The 19,464-nt window shown below is 42.9% G+C and overlaps 1 protein-coding gene across 8 annotated transcripts in view; it reads left to right on the forward strand.

The window, feature by feature from the left end:
- The first annotated feature begins 1,388 nt into the window (after window positions 1–1,388).
- CAPSL (calcyphosine like) overlaps window positions 1,389–19,464 on the forward strand; it is a 34,589-nt gene continuing 16,513 nt past the window's right edge. The window contains exons 1-6 of one of the 8 annotated variants that reach the window (XM_071802051.1): window positions 1,395–1,597; window positions 6,928–7,064; window positions 7,878–8,055; window positions 8,891–9,100; window positions 11,312–11,452; window positions 16,904–17,068. In XM_071802051.1, coding sequence (XP_071658152.1) covers window positions 1,415–1,597; window positions 6,928–7,064; window positions 7,878–8,055; window positions 8,891–9,100; window positions 11,312–11,413 — 810 coding nt within the window. In that variant the 5' untranslated portion in view covers window positions 1,395–1,414 and the 3' untranslated portion in view covers window positions 11,414–11,452; window positions 16,904–17,068. Of the gene's footprint in view, window positions 1,598–1,628; window positions 3,132–6,927; window positions 7,065–7,877; window positions 8,056–8,890; window positions 9,101–11,311; window positions 12,196–16,903; window positions 17,069–19,464 lie in introns of those variants that run through there. The other 7 variants (XM_071802055.1, XM_071802056.1, XM_071802052.1 and 4 more) reach the window with 7 other exon arrangements.

Genomic DNA, 19,464 nt, shown 5'->3' on the forward strand with positions numbered 1-19,464 from the left:
GTTAAAAAATGTAAATGTTTCTGCTTCCCCAGAGTGAGGAGAAAAGGTAAGGCAGGACGAGGTAAAGGTAAGGAATGTCGAAGATGTGGCAGAGGGATCTGTGAGGCAGGGGACAAGCCAAGGGTCACTGCGATGGGTCAGACCCACTTGGAGAGACCGTCCCCAGCAGGCAGGTTGGATGTGACCCCTCCACCCCTTCGGAAAGAGTTCAGTAGCATGGGCATGGGCTGAGTGTGCCAGCTGGTCTCAGCTCTGGAAAGCAATTAATTTCAGATGGATAACTACAAACCACTCGGGGAGGTAGCATTTTTGGATATAAAAGTACTTTGTTTGGATTGGGGGTTCAATTTAATTGGATTATAGCTTGGTTTAAAATGGGAATACTTTTCCCTTGACAATGTTACTTACTACGGTGGTTTCTTTTTTGGTGTATGTGAAATTTTCTCAATTTTAATGGCAGAAAACAAAACAAAACAAAACCACAAAAAAACAAAACAAAACAAAACAAAAACCAAACCCAACCAAACAAAAAAACCAAAATGACAACAACAACAACAAAACAACAAAGGTTTATCCTGTAAAATTAGTCTTCTTTGGTATATAGTGTTCTAATACTTCATGATGGGTTGGTTTGGTTTAGGGATTTTGAAGTTTGTTTTTTTGGTTTCTTTGTTTGTTTTGGTGGGGTTCTTTGGTTGGTTGGTTGTTTTTTACTTATTAATTTAGTTGTACTGAAAATTAAACACCATGCTGATTTCCCTATCAAGTACAAGCGGGTGTGCTCATATCTGCTCTTCTCACTGCTGCAGTTCTAGGCAGTGATGCACACAGGCAGCACACGAAGAAACAATGCTAGTGCGTGTGAAATCTACGTCAAAATACCCAGTGGCTTCTCTCTTTTCTTTGAGGCCCTTTTTATAATGCTTACAAGGCATTTCTTCTACCTTCCCTTCTGCCTAAATTCAACAAGAAATCTGAATTTTTTGGAACCTGAACTGACAAGATTTCAATCTCTGTCATGAGTATGCACCTCACATTAGATCTCATAGATTTTTTTCTTAGTAGATTCAGTCCAGTGCTGAACCACAAACTGAACAGAGTGTTCAGGCTGTTCAGACTGAAGAAAACCAAAAAGCAAACAGCTATGTATTCAGTGCTAGTTAGAAAATGAGGAGGAAAATTTCCAGAGTTCTGATGAATTCTCTATGAAAAATTATGAATTAACTAATCTCTGCTTACATCTTTGTGCACAGTAACAAAGCAGGTACGATCAAATAAGCTTAATCACAGCCTGATGCAATCTGAGACACCTGAGAGCACATTAATAATTGTTCAGATCTCTAACTCATTAACCAGCTCAGACATGGCACAGTCAGGTTCTCAAGAGTGTGTGGGAGGTAGACTGAACATCCATATGTGTTTGTGTATGCCTGTGCTCACTGGCAAAGGGCAGAAAAGGCAGCAGAAGGCAGCCGAGAGTCCAGACATTAAATTAACTTATTATTTTGCTTTCAAGAGCCCATCCTTGCTGTTCCAATCTACATGCATGCCTCTGAAATCAATGCAAATTCTGCATCTGAAGAACTGCTTTACTCAGGTGAGCTGCTGAATTTCAAGGACTGAGTTGTTGTTCAGTGAAAATTATTTCTCCAGTCTTCAGTGTCTCTGTTTTACCTTTGCAGGGTGTGCTGGCAGACGGCAGGGGCTGCTGCTCCTCCTGCACCGGCAGCCCGGCTCGTATTCGGAGCCCCTTATCTCTTTTGCATTCCCAGGTGGCCTCTGGAGATCAATTCACAAAACAAAGATAGCAGTTGGGGGGATGTTACATTGTCACAAAGTCAATATTTTTGAATCACTGAATGATTAAATAAGCATTGTTTCCTGCTTGTGCATTAAGGTACAATCAGATGCCAGATGAGAGATATGAAGCGTATACAAAGTCTTGCACAATCTACAGTTTGGTACCAGGAAGTACCTATCGATGAAAGATAAGCAGCACAGCAGGATGCAAATGTCATTACTCTAGTAATTGCCTAAAATAATTTTATGCTCTTCTCAGGAAACGATGCACTTATTCATTCTTTGCTCAGTGTTTTATCTGTGGGTAGAACTGAGCTCCTTCTCCATTTCTTATGTGCTCTCATGCAGACTTGTAGGAGCTGCTGCTGGCACCAGCCATGATCCTGTGTGTTACACTTGTTGCTGCCAGATGGGGCCAGGAAGCATAACACAGGCCATTTTTTACCCCTGAGGATGCACCGATTCCTTCTCCGTGTGTTACACTATGTCACAGCTAACATTTGTGACCTTCTGCAGAAAGAGTTGTTAATAACTGTATCCAAGCAGACAGCAATATTTCCCTGTCATACGGATGTTTAACCTTTTCAGTTTTCTTCTTGCTGCAAATAAGCACAATCTTGGCATCTCCCCAGAGGGTCTCACCACCAGTGGGTGTTCAAAATGGCAATTAGTCAGAAGGGGGAAAAAAATAGGCTGGCAACGTGTTTGTGGGTTTTTTGTTTGGTTTGGGTTTTGTGGGTTTTTTTGTTTGTTTTGTGAAACAATCAACAGTCTTTTACTGATTTTTTTCCTATTGTGTTTTGAGTAAAGGATTGAACCTGCAAGTTTTTTCAACCCTATCAACTATGGAGCAGAGAAACATGTTATCAAAACATTGCCATAGCCAAAGCTGGCATGGCAATGCTGCACCCTGCTGCAAATATCTGCAGGCATCTCTGTGACGGGCAGCACGAGGTGTCTCCCACACTTACACCCCAGCCGTGAGGAGAAGGAAGGCATTGACTTTAAAAGAGGTTAAGTAAAAGGACTCTCGCAACCCAGCGGCAGTCGCCCAGGGAAGCAGTGTAATTGCAGGCTGGGCCAGCCGCAGCCGCCAGTGTCACCTTGGAGACCGGCTGGTAAACTCCGGGCCTCCCAAAAAAGGCGGGGGCCAAGGCAGCCGGGTGTGTAAACAAGCAAAACGAGATGGACAACGAAGTTCTGCAGTGAGCCTGCGGCCTGAACCTGTAAGAACCCGTGAGTGGGGAGGCAGGTGGGACACAGTGCCGTCCCAGCCCCCTGACACCTCTCAAGTCCTGGGTGGGAACCCTGGGTGCAGGATAGCATCACAGGTAAAGGATTTTCTCTCTTTTTTGCTAGCTCTCGGTGAGCTTCTCCAGTCAGTTGAGCTTGTGGTTCAACCAAGAGCAGGTATTTTTATATGCATATATTGTGATAAAAGCATTTTGCAAAAATTATTTATTTATTTATTCAAAATAGCAAGAGCGGTGCTGCTCCACCTGCCAGAGGAGCTGGATGATGATGGGGATAGTGAAGAGGCAAAGGGGAAGCTGTTACAGAGGGATCGGTGGGGTTGGAATCCAGATTTTTAAGGAGGGGTTTGGTTGATTACCAAATATATGCACAGCTTTCATGCTCTTAATAATTCAATGAATTTATTAGGAATAAACCAAATGTGTGTAATTGGTTTAGGCCACTTAATCTGTTCCCAGACTCAAAGATCTTTTGCTCGGGGGTGGTGTGTGACTCATGCCTTTGGCCGGGATGGGGCCTTTCAGGAGCCTGTGATAATCCAGGGCCTAATACGTGTGTCTGTCTGCCACAGTGAGGTGTTTTGCAGGATTTACACAGGAGGATCTTGGGCTCAGCTGAAGAATAATATATAAATGAATGCTGCTGATCTTAGATTAAATCTGACTCTTGCCAGTTTTAAGCCTGAGGCTTAAGAGGGATGTAAGGGATGCTGTTGCTGAGTAGCCCAAGGTTCTCCTGGAAAAAAACAACCCAAAATTTCATGTTTTGTGCTCATTAAGAAGAAACACATTCATTTCTGTTCAGCCTGCACAACACAACATTGCCCCTAGAAACAAACAATGCTGAGAAGGTGAGGTATTGTAATTGCTCACAGGCCAGGATGTTATGCAAAACAGAACACTCTAGCCGTCAGAGTTAAATTAACCAGCCCCTTTTTCATTTCACCTCAGGAGACATCTGATGATCTTGGAAGAGATGTAAGAATCAAAAACATGCAAAATTATGTTTATAATCTTTCCTTGTTTCATTAATGGTTACTAATACAAAACACATTTGTAAGGTATACAGAGACCTGTCATTATTCAGCAAATCCTGAGTGTATCTTTAATTACCTCACATTATCCAAACGGGCAAAAACAAAATGAGAGGAGAGAGCATGTGAATTGCTGTGATTCCTCCCTCCTTTCTCTAACTCAGAATCTGTTTTCTTACAATGCAGTACAGTCTTTTTGCAGCAGGATTTATCCTTAGCTTAAACCAGCAGCCAACAGAAACAGGGAAATAGTAGTCTCGTTACTACAGACCAGGCTTGCATGTAGTAGGGTTTATGTCTAACTGTTTTTCCATATTTCTTGAACGTATAGAAAAGATTCTCAAATGCATACTCCTGTGTGACACGGGAAGCCAGGTCATGTTTAAGAGGCTTTACTGTAGTGTGTAAGTGCCATCACTTTACAGACTTTTAATTGCTGAGTTTTATATAGCAACATAATGTTGCTGATTTTGTTATTGAACATTACAGAGAATGGAGATTTGCAAAGAGCAGCAGAAATATTTACTATTGGTGTTTTTAACCAGGATACATGGGGAAAAATTGTAGTACCTCTGCTTATGACATTAGTGAGATGATTAGAGTGCTCTGTCCCACTTCAAAAGGAATACTGAAAAAAATAGGAAAGTTCAGGAACAGCAGAATTATCTAACTTCTGGAAACTCAGTTTGTAGCAAGAGTCCTAAGCTCTGTCTAATCACTTAGCCAAAGAGGTTTTAAAAGGGACCTTGAAGTGTAGGCGTCTGGACAGATTTGTAATGGGTAGCTCTTTAATCTAGTAAAATAAGCAAATCAGCATCTAATGATGGGACAGATTCAGACTAGAAACAAATAACATGTTTTAGAAAGAAAATTATTCAATACCAGAACAATTTAGCCTAGAGATGGTGAGTTTTCAGCTAGAAATGTCTGTAGGTGTATAAGCTAAATTTGTATTTATTGTAGAGATAGCTGAGGACTGGGGCAGTTTCAGTGGCTTTTATTGAGGTGCAGGAGATCGTAATAGATATCATATCAGATGATCCCTCCCTAGCCTCAATTCATGAATCTTGCTGCAGTGATTGAGTGTATCGCAGTATACTGGTGATGCCTCCACTGAACCCAAGGCAAAGAACGGCTGGAATCTGTGGGGTGTGTGTTTGTGTAGATTTTTGCAGCATGCAATGGTAACAAATTATGTCATCATTTATCTCAGTATTTATAGGTCTATATAAATATGTAAAATAGTGTAGAGGCATAATGTACAGTGCTATGCAAGCATTATACACTCTATATATAGGTACACAGGCATTATATATCTAAATAAGCTATAGTACATAGTTATATAATGTAAATACAATTTGCACTGTGTTCATCTAACCTCACTGTATTTTATGTTCTTGCCAGCTAAACATTTACCCTTGTGGACAGAAAACTTTTTTAGCTGCTTATCTCACATAGCAGTAAGGTCTTCCTGGTCACTCGTTAATGAGTTCCCAGAACTCTGCTCATTCTGGCTGAAGCAAAAACTGAAATGGTCTCTTTTCTACCACACTGGTCTTCTACAATAAGCTAGTACTGAAACCATTTGGGGGGAAGAAAAACAGCTGCTGTTGTCTGAAGGGGCTGCAAAAGTCAGCACACGTGACATTGGCAGCTGCTGCAGCCAGTGCTCTGTAGACAGTAGCAGAGTAGTTAAGATGTTTAATTCCACGTTTCTCTGAATGGTTCAGTTCACACTTTTGCACGTGCAATGACAATGAGATTGGAAGTGCAACGTGCACTGATGATGTCTCACAGGGCCACCCATCTTCTTCATCTCCACAGTACACCCTCAGCACAGCACCAAGTGCTCTGTGAGTCATGAGCTTTGCTGTAACTCAGCCCAGTCCCTCTGTGACTCCTTCATGCCTTGGTCCTATGATGCTCTGAAGGCTGGAGAATATTCTGGGGATCTTTGTGATCTGCAGACCCAGCAGCCAGTCTAGGGAGCAGCAGTCCTGGTCCTGACCGTGTGCCCAGGAGCTGGGATTCAACATGCCCCTAAAATATCAGTGTGGGCATCAGCAGCCATGATGCCCTCAGCACTAGGCACAAGTAGACTCTGTGGGAGAAGGAGCAACATTCCACTAGCCCAGGCATGCTGCGCATCCGCGGGCTGGTTTTCCCACCTTTTATTCCACTACCTCTGAGGAAAACTGTAAGGCTTATGTGACCGTTGGCAGTGTCCTGAAGAACTGGGGTGCTAAATGCTATGCAAATTTAAGGTATTTGTTCTGCAATTGTGTTAAAATAGCACAAGGTATCATCTGTAGGCAGGTCAGATCTTGGGTGGTCACTGTTGCTCAGACATGTAATGGGAGAAAGCCTTCCTCTGAAGAATTAGAACCACAGTGGAACAACAGCAAACATAAGGAAAAGGTCCTCACCCAGGACAATTTTTGCTCTCACAGGTTTACCTCTGGGCAAATGCTGACTGCAGACCCAGCCAGGCTGAGAAGGCTTGGTGAGGCTGCTGAGGTGTGGAGGCAGCAGTGTGTTCGTGTTTCACAGTGTTTCACTGTAGGCACAAATTCTTACTCACACTTTCATATTTGCATCTGGGTTAATCACATGGTAGTTGGCTGAGCTCCTCCTTCAGGGTTCGTGGCCCATGTTGGCCATTTCCCCTGCTGATAAAAGGATATCAGGGAAAGGAAGTAGAGGGTCAAAATGAATCTGTGTGGGAGAGTTGCCAGCACCTTGCAAGTAAGGGATTTGAGATGCTCAGTATACTAAGGCAAGTTTCAGTGCTCCATCTTGTGTATGTGAATCCATGGTGTATGAGCACTTTGGTCTTCCAGATGCCAGGCACAGCAAGGCATGACCGAGAGATGGCAATCCAGGCCAAAAGAAATCTATCCAAAACCACCGACCCTGTGGAAAGACTTCGCCTGCAGTGTTTAGCAAGGGGATCTGCAGGCATCAAAGGACTTGGCAGGTGGGTCTAGAAAGTCAAATCCATTATTCAGGCTGATAGTTACAGCTGCAAGAGGCTCATGGTCTAAGCAGGGACCAAAACTTGAGTTTCCTGGTTCCAGTGGAAATGCCACAACTCACAGAGCCTAGGCTTGGGGCTTCTGTGTTTTGGGAGATAGGACTGACCTGCTTGAAGGACAGAAGACCCTGAATCCCTCAGATGAATGTGGGTACTTGAGACCCAGAACAACTCCTGCCAGGGAGAGAAGTGGAACATAAAGCATATCTCACTCTTTCGTATTTTCTGTAATTACCTGAAGTATGTAAATACTGAGGATTTTGTGGTTCCTTTCCTTTGAGATGTGATTCCCTGTGTATAGTGGTCCGTTAGCTGGCCAGTTTATGGGAAGCATCTAGACTCCTTCAGCAGTCAGCCCGAGCTGCACCACTAGGAACGGGGAGCTGTATCATGCCTTGAAACCCCTCCTGGGCTCTGTTAACCCCAGGTGGATCCCAGCTGACCAGGTGAAACTTCATCTCCTGTTAGATGGCTCAATATGTAATTAATAAGAAGACTCCTTCAGTTAAGGCAACCATCACCTCATGTAACTTCAGCTGTGTCACATTCAGACACCCAATCTAAGCAAGTCGTGTCTGCTATCAGTAGTTGTGGTGTTTATTGCTTGCTTGTTTGTTTGTTTTACCTCAGAAGACTGTGTACAAAAGGGAAATGTTATCTCAGTAAGGTGCCCTTGCGCTCTGGCACTGTGCTAAGCCACTACAGCGTTCTCCAGATTTTCCTATGCATTCTCCTCAAACTGCACATTTTCCACAGAGTGTTTCGAATTATGGATGATGACAACAGCAGGACCCTGGATTTCAAGGAGTTTGTGAAAGGATTAAATGATTATGCTGTGATGATAGACAAGGAAGAAGCACAAGAGATTTTCCGGATATTTGATAAAGATGGCAGTGGAACAATTGATTTTGATGAATTTCTTGTTACATTGAGAGTAAGTCTGTGGGTTTATGTTATTACTCTGCTGCATTGAGAAAGAGCCTCGATTCATTATTAGCTGATCACAAAACACAGCACTTTCAGTGCCTAGTAATTGGCAAAGTCTACAGCTCTATTTAAAAAGCCAGTAACTCTTGAGAAGTTAAAATACTCTACTTCTACCTAAATATGCTAAAACTACCCTAAATACCATCTCTGTGGATAAGAGAGCTAAGGAGCCAATAAATCTCTGGAATTTATTGGCAAAGCTAAGGCTCCTCGCAAATATAATAGAATAGTTGCAAATAAATTAAATAAATGGATTATCTTTTTTTTTTAATGAATTGCCAACTTGATTTAGATACCTACATACCTACATTGTATTCCAGGTACCTATGTGGTTCAGCCCAGTAGTCTCACTTCTTTGTCCATCATTTTATGATGCATCTCTGTATAACATGAACTAATCCAGTGGTGGCTTTCTCTAACTATCTGGAGTGTGCCTGATTTTGGTTGGAGCCTCTTTGCTCTACTGAAGTCTAAACAATTAAGAGGGAAAATAATCGATGCTTTGAGTAATTAGTAATTTCTTGTTAAAGGGTGGAATAGGAAAGTGTTCTAGGTAACATTTTTCTCTTATAATCCATTGATAGACAGAGAGTGATGTTGATCACACTGCTTTTTTGGGGGACATATTGTCCTTCCTTGCTCACAGACAGTGTAGACTGTCAGCAATTTGTTGTCCCAAGTGTGTTGAAATAGGTTTACTACTAATGACAGCAGTTACGTGAATTTGGAACTGGGCAAATAGCTGGCAGAAATAAAATTATTCCATTAATATTTCTTTACAGCCTCCCATGTCAAATGCAAGAAAAGAGATCATCATGCAAGCATTTAGGAAGTTAGATAAGACTGGAGATGGTGTCATAACAATTGAAGACTTACGGGGGGTGTATAATGCAAAGCATCATCCCAAATACCAAAATGGAGACTGGACAGAAGATCAAGTTTTCAAGGCCTTTCTGGATAATTTTGATTCACCCTATGACAAAGATGGGAAGGTGAGTGGAAATCTAATGTCAGGCCATGAAATAACCATCTGATTCAGCATTTGACTTAAATTATTAAGTGTGAGAGTGACTGCAGTACCGAACATGCAGTTGCATCACTTTTAGGGGGGACAGTAGAATGAGTAAAATGGATGCATAACCTCTGTTTAGGCCTGTTGGCACAGCTTACTTATGCATTTGAAGGGAAAGGGGCTCTGCAGTAGCTGCAAGTGTAGATGTGAGATTGCATTTTCAGGCTTGTAACCTAAATGCTTTACTTTCATAGGTCATTGTATTTATATCTTCAGACTAACCCACACGATTGCTACTTTTCAACATAAACTGGAGGATATTTCACTTTGTAGGAGAATAAATACCAGGATCAAGGTCAAAAGCAGGTTCTGTAGTACGTGAAACACTTTACAGTTAGCGCTTCTCCAGTGTGTGTAATTACTGAGACATTTGATTCGGAAATCAGTCTGTAATATAGATTCATCCACAGAGTGTTGGAGGGAGGCTGGAGTTGGGACAACTGCCACCAGCCATGTGTCCTAAGGAGCCATCGGCTGGGGCAGGGCTGGGAGCCCTTCCTGCCTTAAGCCTTCACTCTCTTCTGCAGGTGCAAAGCCTGGGCACCTTGTGTGATGGAGTTGTTATGCATCTGCTTTGTCACCACCTCTGAGCCAAGCATGCTTTGTTTCCCCTTGTTATACATCTCCAGATTTCTTTGGTTTGAACTTACATGTGTTTGACCAACTTGGAGCAATTGTTGATCTCCACTGTCCACATGGTGACATTCTGAGTCCGAGCTGTTGATGGTAACAAGCTAGATAAGGTTTCATCAGTGCTTTGTGGGATGTCTTTTGTACTTCTGAGCTTGTACCTGGGTTTTTATGGCTACACTACACTGGTGACTCCTACTACACCCAGATCCTCCACTTACTTTTTTTTTCCAACAGGCACACTCTCTGTTTGTAGGGAAGTGATAGTTTTTATTTCACTTGGGCATGACTTTGTACTAGATAGAGCTGAATTTCTTCCCTTTTCCTGTTGTGTCATAGTCAGAGTTCCCAGTTGTGTGAGTTTTCCCCTTCCTCCTCTGCAGCAGTGCTGACGTCTCGCAAACCTCAAGCAAAATGTTCCTGCCTTTTGTGCTGAGGTCATACTTGAACACATTAAATGAGTCTCCAGAATGATTCTCCACAAGTTCAGTGCCTTGTACCTCATAAACACTGCAATCTTTGAGCTTATAGAAAAGTTATTCTGAGCACCCACCTTTTGTTCAGCAATCCTGACATTAGCCCACCCAATTGCAGTTTCTTCTAAGAACTGACTGTGACTTTCCTGTGGCTGAATCAGAGCTCACTAATGACACTCCTGTGAGCTGAACACTTAAAATGTTTTTAGCAGAAATGCCTCAAGGCAAAGCACCTCCTGGAAAGGTCTTCTTCACCATGATCCTGCAGGGTGCCTCTGAAATACACTGGGTCAGCGAAACTTGTAACCTGTTCCTGGTGGCAGGACAGTCAACAGTGTTCAGTTCTCCCCCTTGTCAAGTTTTACTTAGCTCTCAAATGCACAATGCATCAGGAGCGAACATTTTTCTATGTGATGTTTATTCGAAGAATGACCTGTACATTTCAAGAATTAAGGCTTCATAAGAGATATGCATGGTTTGTATCTGCTAATCTGATTTTTTTTTTAATGGTGGTTTAAAAAGTGATCCAAGCTCAAAATACCCATGAAAGATATCACAAGCTCTTAGGTATTTGAAATACTGTTTGCTTCTTTAAGTGAGACCCATTTAGAGCAATGATATTTTCTCTCTAGTGAATGGATATAAAGCTCCAGGCTGTCTCTGTGCTGCACCAGAAAACCCATCCACTTTTATTAATAATAATGCAAAGTACTAGATTATAGCATCCCTGGAAAAAAATGCATTAAAACACACATCTTCATGGGCAGCACTGATTATAACTACAGTTCCTGGTAAGGCTAGTTTATGTCTGCATGCTTCATCCAAGTGTTCCTGGAGGACAAGAGCTCTTATTTCTAGCAAAGAAGTCAACTTACGCAAATTTTCAGTGTCTTCATTCTTCCTGTTGGATTCCTTTTCACTAGCAACAACATGAAATAGTGGGTGTTAAGTTTCATTTAGAGTTCTTCTCAATGTGTTAAAAAAAATAAACCTTCATTTTGATATTTTAAATCCTTCTGTCTCAGGTCACAACAGAAGAATTCATGAACTACTATGCAGGAGTCAGCGCTTCCATAGACACAGATGTCTATTTTATCGTCATGATGAAGAATGCTTGGAAACTCTGATCATATGATTAAAGGAGCAAGACTTTGCTTCCATCTTTTGTAGGTTCCCATGATTAAGTGTATGCACAACACCGCACTCATTTTCCGTAATATCAGCTTCCAGTAACTGTGCCAATTACAGTAAATCTGCAGAAATAATTCCCAGATGCTTTGGTAGGCTCAGCCTCAGGGCATATGAGCATAATCAGAGAGCAGATCTGGTAGCTATCCACTCTGCAGATCTGTCCCTTTTCTCCCTCTATCCCTGACATGTCTTGTCTTTTCTGAGACAAGCTGTCTCTTTCTTCTCAGGCAACTGCAGTAGGTCCCTGTGGCTCCTGAACATATCCCCTCCTCCTGTGTTAGATACAGAGGATGCAGGAGGAGGAAACAGAAATATTCTGGAAGGGTGGTGGTCTGAGGCAAAGGGTCACGTAGCCCTCTCACCTGCAGCGCTATAGCACTTGGCTTCTTTGGTCTCACTTGTGGAATGGAGCTCAGCTTCCTGCTGTGAACATGTGATTTCCCAGTGCCAGGAGGCTGAAGGTAGAAGGAGAGACACAGACCAAAATAAATGCAAAACCTTCTTTAAATTCCTTTATTTCTTCCTGGCTTACAACTCAGCATACAGACATCTTACCTGTGTGTGCCTCGTTTCAAACCTCTGTGAACCTGCATATAGCTTTTTTTAGCTTTTTTCCCTGCTTTGATTTGTTGTGGGTTTTTTTGTTGTTGTTGTTTTTTTGTTTGGTTGGTTTTTTTTTCTCTGAGATCATCTCACTAATATTTTTCTTTAAAGGTCATATGTGTTTTACAGTATTTCTTCTCACTGTTCCTGGAACCTTTACTGGTCAGATAGCTGTTGTGTGTACACTCCTACACCAAACGTTGTGTAATGGTTTTGGTATTTATATGGGTTTATGACCAAGCTATGACTTCAGGGAACTTTCTGGGAACTCCAGAACTTGTAACTATCCTGTCATTTTCTGTTTCTCATGCTGAAAAAAGGATGGGAACGTGCCCTCCTGGTCACACCAATGAGGCTGTTTTTGTCTTTTCCTGGTACAGAGAGTGGGGAAGTTGTGCACAAATGAGACTGGAGGAAATTAAAAAAAAAAAAAAAAAAAGAAAAAAAAGAAGCTGTGGGGACAGGCAGGGGAGGTGCTTTCTTATTAATCCTGCCTTGATTCCTTTTACTTTTGTCATCTTTCTGCTTCTCTCACATTGTTGTGCTGCTCTCCCAGACTGAGATGCTGCTGCTGTAGTAAAGAGCAAATGGTTTCTGTAATGGCAGCATCTGCTCTGTGTCAGGCTGGCAGCCAGGTAAAAGCAGTATAGGCTTATAGACAGGACTTTCAAAAGAGCTTGACTGATAAAGCTTTACGAGGAAGGTGGTAAAACACTGGTGCAGGATGCCAAGAGAGGTGGCAGATGCCCCATCCTTGGAAACATTCAAGACCAGGCTGGACAGGGCTCTGAGGAACCTGATCTAGTTGAAGGTGTCTCTGCTTATTGCAGGGGGTTGGACTTGATGAGCTTTAAAGGTGCCTTCCAATCCAAACCATTCCATGAAATGTCAGTTCTTATTTAGCCTGGGTTGCTAACATTTCAAACACTGAAGTCCTGAGTGCTTGCTGCCTGTGCAAATTCTGCTTTTGTTTTGTCCAGCCATGGTCTCAGTACAAGCAATAGCTGTTTGCAGTTCTGTATTCAAGACTGTGCAAAGTCAATTATTTGATCTGAAAGCCTCCAGAAACTCGCATACTGGCTGACACTGGAAACTGGTTGAAGGAGTCTTTTTATGATTGCTAGCAATCGTAAGAGGAGACTACTTACCATGATGCTACTGAAGTGCCAGCCTGCCTTATATTAAAGTCAAACATTGGCTGTACATGTCCTGGCAGCTTGAGTAAAATCCATTTATTTTTCATGTATTAACCTGCTCCACAACAGGGTGTCAGTTTCAAATAAAAAGTAATGTGAATGGACTGCAGGAATTGCAAAATGAAAAAACTATTTCCTTCTGACACATTATCTCCTGTCTTCAGACCCCACAGCAATCTATTGAGCCGACATTTAATCACGTGCAGCAGAAGATTTGATCTGAATAACTGCAGCCAGTTTTTCTTTTGGTGCTAACACTTTCCAATTTTACTTAATCCTGAATGCAATGTACCTTTTTAGAAGGGAAGAATGGTACTGGACACAACTACACTTTTTTAAAACCAGCAGAAGCTTTGTCACCAATGTCCAGGAGCCTCAGCTGAAGCCTGTGATGGCTGGGGAAAGCTCAGTGCTTCAGGGTGAAATTTCTCCACTGAGCTTGAATGACGGGGTTTTGTGTGGGGACCTGAAGGGTGTGACCCAGGGGAGCTCCAGCCCTCTCATCCTGGTGGAAAAGCTCAGTGCCCACCCTGCAGGTGGCAGCTGCAGCCAATGCAGCCCTGATGCCCCCAGAGTGGCTCCTGGCTCCTCGGCTCTGCCTGTATGCAGACATCATTGCTTACTGGATATGTTTCTCAGCATTGGGAGAACATTCTTCACGATGTACTAATTTCAAAATTTTTACAGAGCGTGTTTCCAAGGGTTGGTTTCAGATTCCTTTGAAGTAGGTGGCGAAGTTTCCTTTCACTTCCTTGGGAACAGAGTTGCTTCTGGACCAATCTGAGTAAAAACTGGTAACTGCAGAAAAGGTATAGAACTTTCACGAAAAAGAAATAATGTGGGAAAGAATGACCTGCGTTTTTTTCACTTGTAATCATATGCTGTGGAACATGAATTCGAATCTGTGCTGTAAAAAATGTTATTTGATCAATATGTGTGCAAATTCATGGAACAGACACAGGCGTTGCATCAACTGCTAGATAGGAAAATCTCTACTAGATGTGCAGCCATAATGACACACTGGGAACACACATCTGAGATTCAGCTAGCAGAAGCACTTTGCTGAAGTTAAGGGCAAGTTAAAGGAATTTGAACCAGACATGAAGGAATATCAGGGCTAACAGCAGGTGCCCAGAGCTGCCCTTTAGCATTTCACTGTCCCTTCCTCCTGAGGCTTCTGCGTTGTGTTCTGGGAGAGCCAAAACTGAAGCTCAAGCACCCATGTTCAGCTGCAGGCTGCTGTGTGCTGGTTACAGACCCAGCAGATGCTGGAGATAGGTGGTGATGCAGACTGTCCTGCCAGTCTGTGGTTGCACAGCACACACGGAAGATGCTGGGAGATAGGTGGCAATACACACCAGTGTATCTGGTGCTAGCATCAAGATTGGCAGATCTTGGTCGGTGCTTCATGTTCAAAGAACTATTTCTTTTTTTTTCTGATTGTGCAACAGAAGCTAAACAGGATGGCATAAACCATAGGAACATATGAGTCTGCAGAGCTGTGGGCCAATACCAGAGGAGAAGGTTTGGCCTGCACCTTGAGCTCCAGCTTGCCTTGCGGCACAGCGCTTTGTCAGGGCTGAGCTCGGCCAGGCAGCGCCTAGAGTGTGCTCCAAAAATACTGGTGGCACCCTGCAATCCCCCACAGAGGGAAAAGGCTCCCGTATACCTCCCCCAAAGTTTGCTCTGATGTCAACCTGAGCCACCAGAACATTGCTGTGATTGCGTCTCGAAAGAGCACAAGGTGTAGAGACAGAGGGACAGGGGACAGCCTCTGCCTCCAGCATGTTCCCTGGGGATAGGTGGCAATTTTGTAGCATCCTTCACTGCATTTTAGTTTTGCCTCTTTTGTGCCTTTGTGGCTTCACGTTTTTGTCCTGGAAGGGAAATTTTTGGCTCAACATAGTTCAGAACAGTTGTTTGGCTCATGTTCTCTCTCACAGCATAAAATTCTGGTTCAAGCAACTGAGTTTTCACACAAACCCTGCTCACTGGCACATATTATTGAAATTAGACCACAAGGTATTATTGGAATTAGACCACTGATCTGATTAATTTTGTTGATCTCCTGGCACAAAGCTGTCTCGGCAGAGGCAGGTGGAAGCAGCTGAGGTTTTTGCAGATGAAACCACCTGTACACATCGTCATGTGAAAGCCAACTTGCCCTTATGTAACAGCTTTTACATGGTGCTGCCTCAGACCTCTATAGCCACCCAGAGCCAGGATCCCAACCTCTGTGGCCACTGGCTGGCCAAAGCAGCAAGCCTGGTGATTTTGTTTATTTTTGCCTGCCAGCTCCTGTCCTTCTCACCCAGAACCACAGCAGCAGCGTGGTCAGCTCTCCCTGCTGAAACAGGGAATGCTGAGAGCAACCTGCACTGCCAGGGGCTGGCAACTTCCTATGACTTTTGCTGTGGTTGTAGCCCTTCCCATTTCTCTAGAATTCCTTTCTCATGACCAGCTCAGAAGGAAGGGATGAGCAGAAAGTGGGTTTCCTAATAAGATGTACTTAACACCAAGTCCTCTGGTGGCTGAGAGCAGCTTTGGTGTTTGAAGCAGCCTTGATATTTGGAAAAACCCCCAGCCACAGTGGTTTGCCCCAGCCGAGTTCAAAGTGCCCATGATCTCAAAACAAATCTTGGGTTTGGCTCTCGCACCTCTCCAGCTCTCAGGCCAGGCAAGGCCGCAGCAGGCAGGAGCACTGTAAGGTGCAAAACTTCAGCTCTCTGGTTTGCAGTTGACCTCAGGTACGGCAGCCCCGTCTCTGCCAAAACCTGGACCCAGGCTTCCTCCTGGCTTTCCACCTTGATGCTGATCCCAATGAGAGCTGCAGCTGAAGAATGGGGGTAGGATCCAGACTTTTTGAATGCTTTGGGAAGTAGGAAAAATGAGAAAGAAAGGAAGTGCAGCGTTTTGTGAAAGTTAACTCAAGCCCAGTTTTCTGTGGGAAAGCAGAGATTGTGGTAATATGTGGTCAGTGTTTGTTTTCCAGGGATAAATCTGATTTTTTGTTGTTGTTGAAAACATCATATTTTTACCAAAAGCTGCATTTTTAAATTCTTTATTTTCAATTGATATTTCAACATTCAAAATGTACTTTTTTGAGGTTTATTTGTTTGTTTTATTTTATGTACATTTTCGGGGGAAAAAAAAAAAGCAGATTGTCTTAGAGAAACTCTGACTTTGTGGCCTAGATTTATTCGTTTAGATATTTCCATCAATGCAGTTCTACTTAGTTTCTCATTTTCTTTTGCTTGACTAACCTTTGGGGCCTTTAACATTCATTTGGTGATGATGCTAATGTTGGACTAATCTAATTTAATTGTGACATCTAAGTTATGTGACAATACTTACCAATAACCAGAATAACTTTTCTCAGAACAATTTTTCAAGGACATGGCAAGAAACAATGCAAGAAACTCAACCCACTTACCTCAGTGTCGCTGGACCAATAGCTGTGTGAGAGCTTGCTGCAGCCACACGTCGTAATGTCAGATTAGGACAGTGTGACCTAAAAATCAGACTCCTCTGGAAGATGCAAAAGAATCATTTGCAAAATATGGAGATGTGTTACATAAATGGATTGCTTTGAGCCACAGTAGTAAACACTGTTTTTCTCATTCCTAGATTACAAAAGATGAATTTTTGAACTACTACTCTGGAGTTAGTGCTTCTGTGGACAGTGATGCCTACTTCATTTTAATGATGAAGAAATCCTGGAAACTCTGACTTCTGCTTACATTTGCGCCAGCTTCTTTGGGGTCAGAGACTATAAAGAAGTGAAACACTGTGTAGTTTGTTGCGCATTTATTTTCTTTTTTCAGACAGTTCCTGTTGGAACATTTTCAGAGCTGCACGTTTTGATGACATGAACAAGTGTCCCAGAACTGGACTTTGTCATGTAGTGTTATGTTTCAACAAGTGGTGCTTAAAAGCCAAGGAACAGCCAGGCGTGCTGAAATCTGGGCTTACCATGTGAGCAAAAGGATGGGATAGTCAGTATAAATTAGCAAATGCATTTCCTGGCACCATCAGTTGTCTTCATGTGTGTCTGTACATCAGACTTGTTTTGCCAGTGTCCTGGGATTGTCCACAATGTCCACAGGGTTGCTAATTTGGGAGGCTTCGTGAGCCAACTAATAGGGAACTGTGTGACCCTAAAATAATTCTTCACAGAGATGGTACATCTCTTTTGTGTTACAACACCCGCAACCAAACAGATAAATAGCTTGAGCCAAAAGCATATTAACTAAAAAAACTGCTGCTCTTCACCCAGGGTTGCAGCACTGCTGTACAAATTCAGACCTTCAAGTCAATAAACACTTTTACTAAGAAGCCTAATAGGGGCTGAACTGCTCTGCAGAAATACCCTACCAGCATCACCAGGTTCCTCCCTGTCAGAAGGGGTGGCTTTGTGGTCAGCTTGTGCCCACCTAAAATGGCTCCGCATTCAGGTTTCTACCGCCTCACTGACACACACATATTTTTTGTGTGTGTTTTATCAGCCTGTCTAATGAATGTGCACAAGAGGAGATTTGGTAAACAAACTAATAAATTCAGCAGGGGACAAGTATTGCCTTGAGAGGTAATTAACATTTTTCAGCATCATTAAAATTAGACTGTGACTCAGTGTTATAACTGGCAAAAGAGTTATTTTATTTAGCGCTTGTGTGCCACTAGGAGATGTTTGCGTAGTGCAAATGAGCTGCACATATATGAGGGCAGAAACAAAGATGGGAGGGTGGCTGTGTTGTACCACAAGTGCAGAAGAGGCAGCAGAGCCTGGTGGCTGTGTGCAGGAAGAGGAGCTCACAGCTCTGGGCACGGTGTCATAAAGCAGCTGCATAGAAACCAGATGTCACCGAGCTTTTTGTGTGTGCACAGCTGAGTATGAGCACAGGAGGCAGAAAGTGTGGAGGAGGAAGGTTATGCTGAACTAAAGAAGACACATGGAGAATGTGAAAGTTGAGTTATAACCCTGGGTGGGCATTGAGTTAGATGGGAATTTGTGAACAACTATGGGGGAAACCATCTTGTAGATTACGGAAACTACTCGGTCCTGACCCAGAGAAGTGTTGTTGAGACATAGTTTTGGCTGTCTCTTCATATATGTACTATGCATCTAAAAGCTGGCCATGGAACATAAATGCTTATGGACCGTCTTGTTTTCATGCATCTTTGGATTTCTTTTTTTTCCAAAAGGAAGCTGAAAGTTGGTAGATCTGTATGCAACAATTGAAATTATGTTGATGACTGTGAAATCACATATAATGTTCAAGGGTGCTGACACTGAGACTGTTCAAATATTGGTACTCAGCACCTGCAAAATAGTCAGCGACTAATTTCTCCAAAAGATTTAGCTCCCACAGTTCAGGGCAGATTGTTAAAGCTGAATCTGCTAGCCTCTGTACACTTCAGAGCAGCCTAATCCTCAAAAACAGTTATCTCAGTGGAGCTTAGCACTTCCAAAAGTTTGGCCTGACAGGACCTGACTGAACTGCAATGACCTGATTACTGGCATTGGCTTGGTGGCAGTTGGATGTGCTTCATTGAACAGGTTTCGTAGCCAAGCCTGGGACCCAGGGTCCTTCAGAAACCTTAATGTTAACCTTTAACCCTCCTCAATTTGGTTGCTTTCCTGGAAAGATACTCTTCTAGGTAGGCTTCATCATGTGCCAGGTGCACGCGGGGAATAAACTAACCCCCATGTCTGGCATGAGTTAACCTATATCCTACACCAAGAAAAGCTACATTGGGATGAACGTAATTAACAAAAGGCTTCTTTGTTTTCTATCAGTTGCATATCAGTTGTATATTCAGCAGTGTATTACGAAGTGCCATCTCTGAGAACACTATATAGAGGACTTTGCCTTGCTGTATGCATACCTACACTCTCGTAAGCCTGAGATCTTCTGGTGCTCTTGGTGTGAACTCACAACCACACACAGGGGCTTAAGCAAAACTGTTGGCTTGCCTGAGCAAGTACAAATCATTGACAAGAAATCAGCTTCACTTCCCTGGTCCCCAGAGGTGTCACCTCTCTGTTTTCTGGATAACAAGGGCTGGATGGCAATTGGAGTCTGTGCAATCTGCTCTGGTGAACCTGCTTTAGCAGGTGGGTTGGACGAGATGATCTCCAGAGGTCTCTTCCAACCCCAACCATTCTGTGATTTTGTGATTCTGTGGAG

Source organism: Patagioenas fasciata, chromosome Z, assembly GCF_037038585.1.
Source record: "Patagioenas fasciata isolate bPatFas1 chromosome Z, bPatFas1.hap1, whole genome shotgun sequence".
Taxonomy (NCBI): Eukaryota; Metazoa; Chordata; class Aves; order Columbiformes; family Columbidae; genus Patagioenas; species Patagioenas fasciata.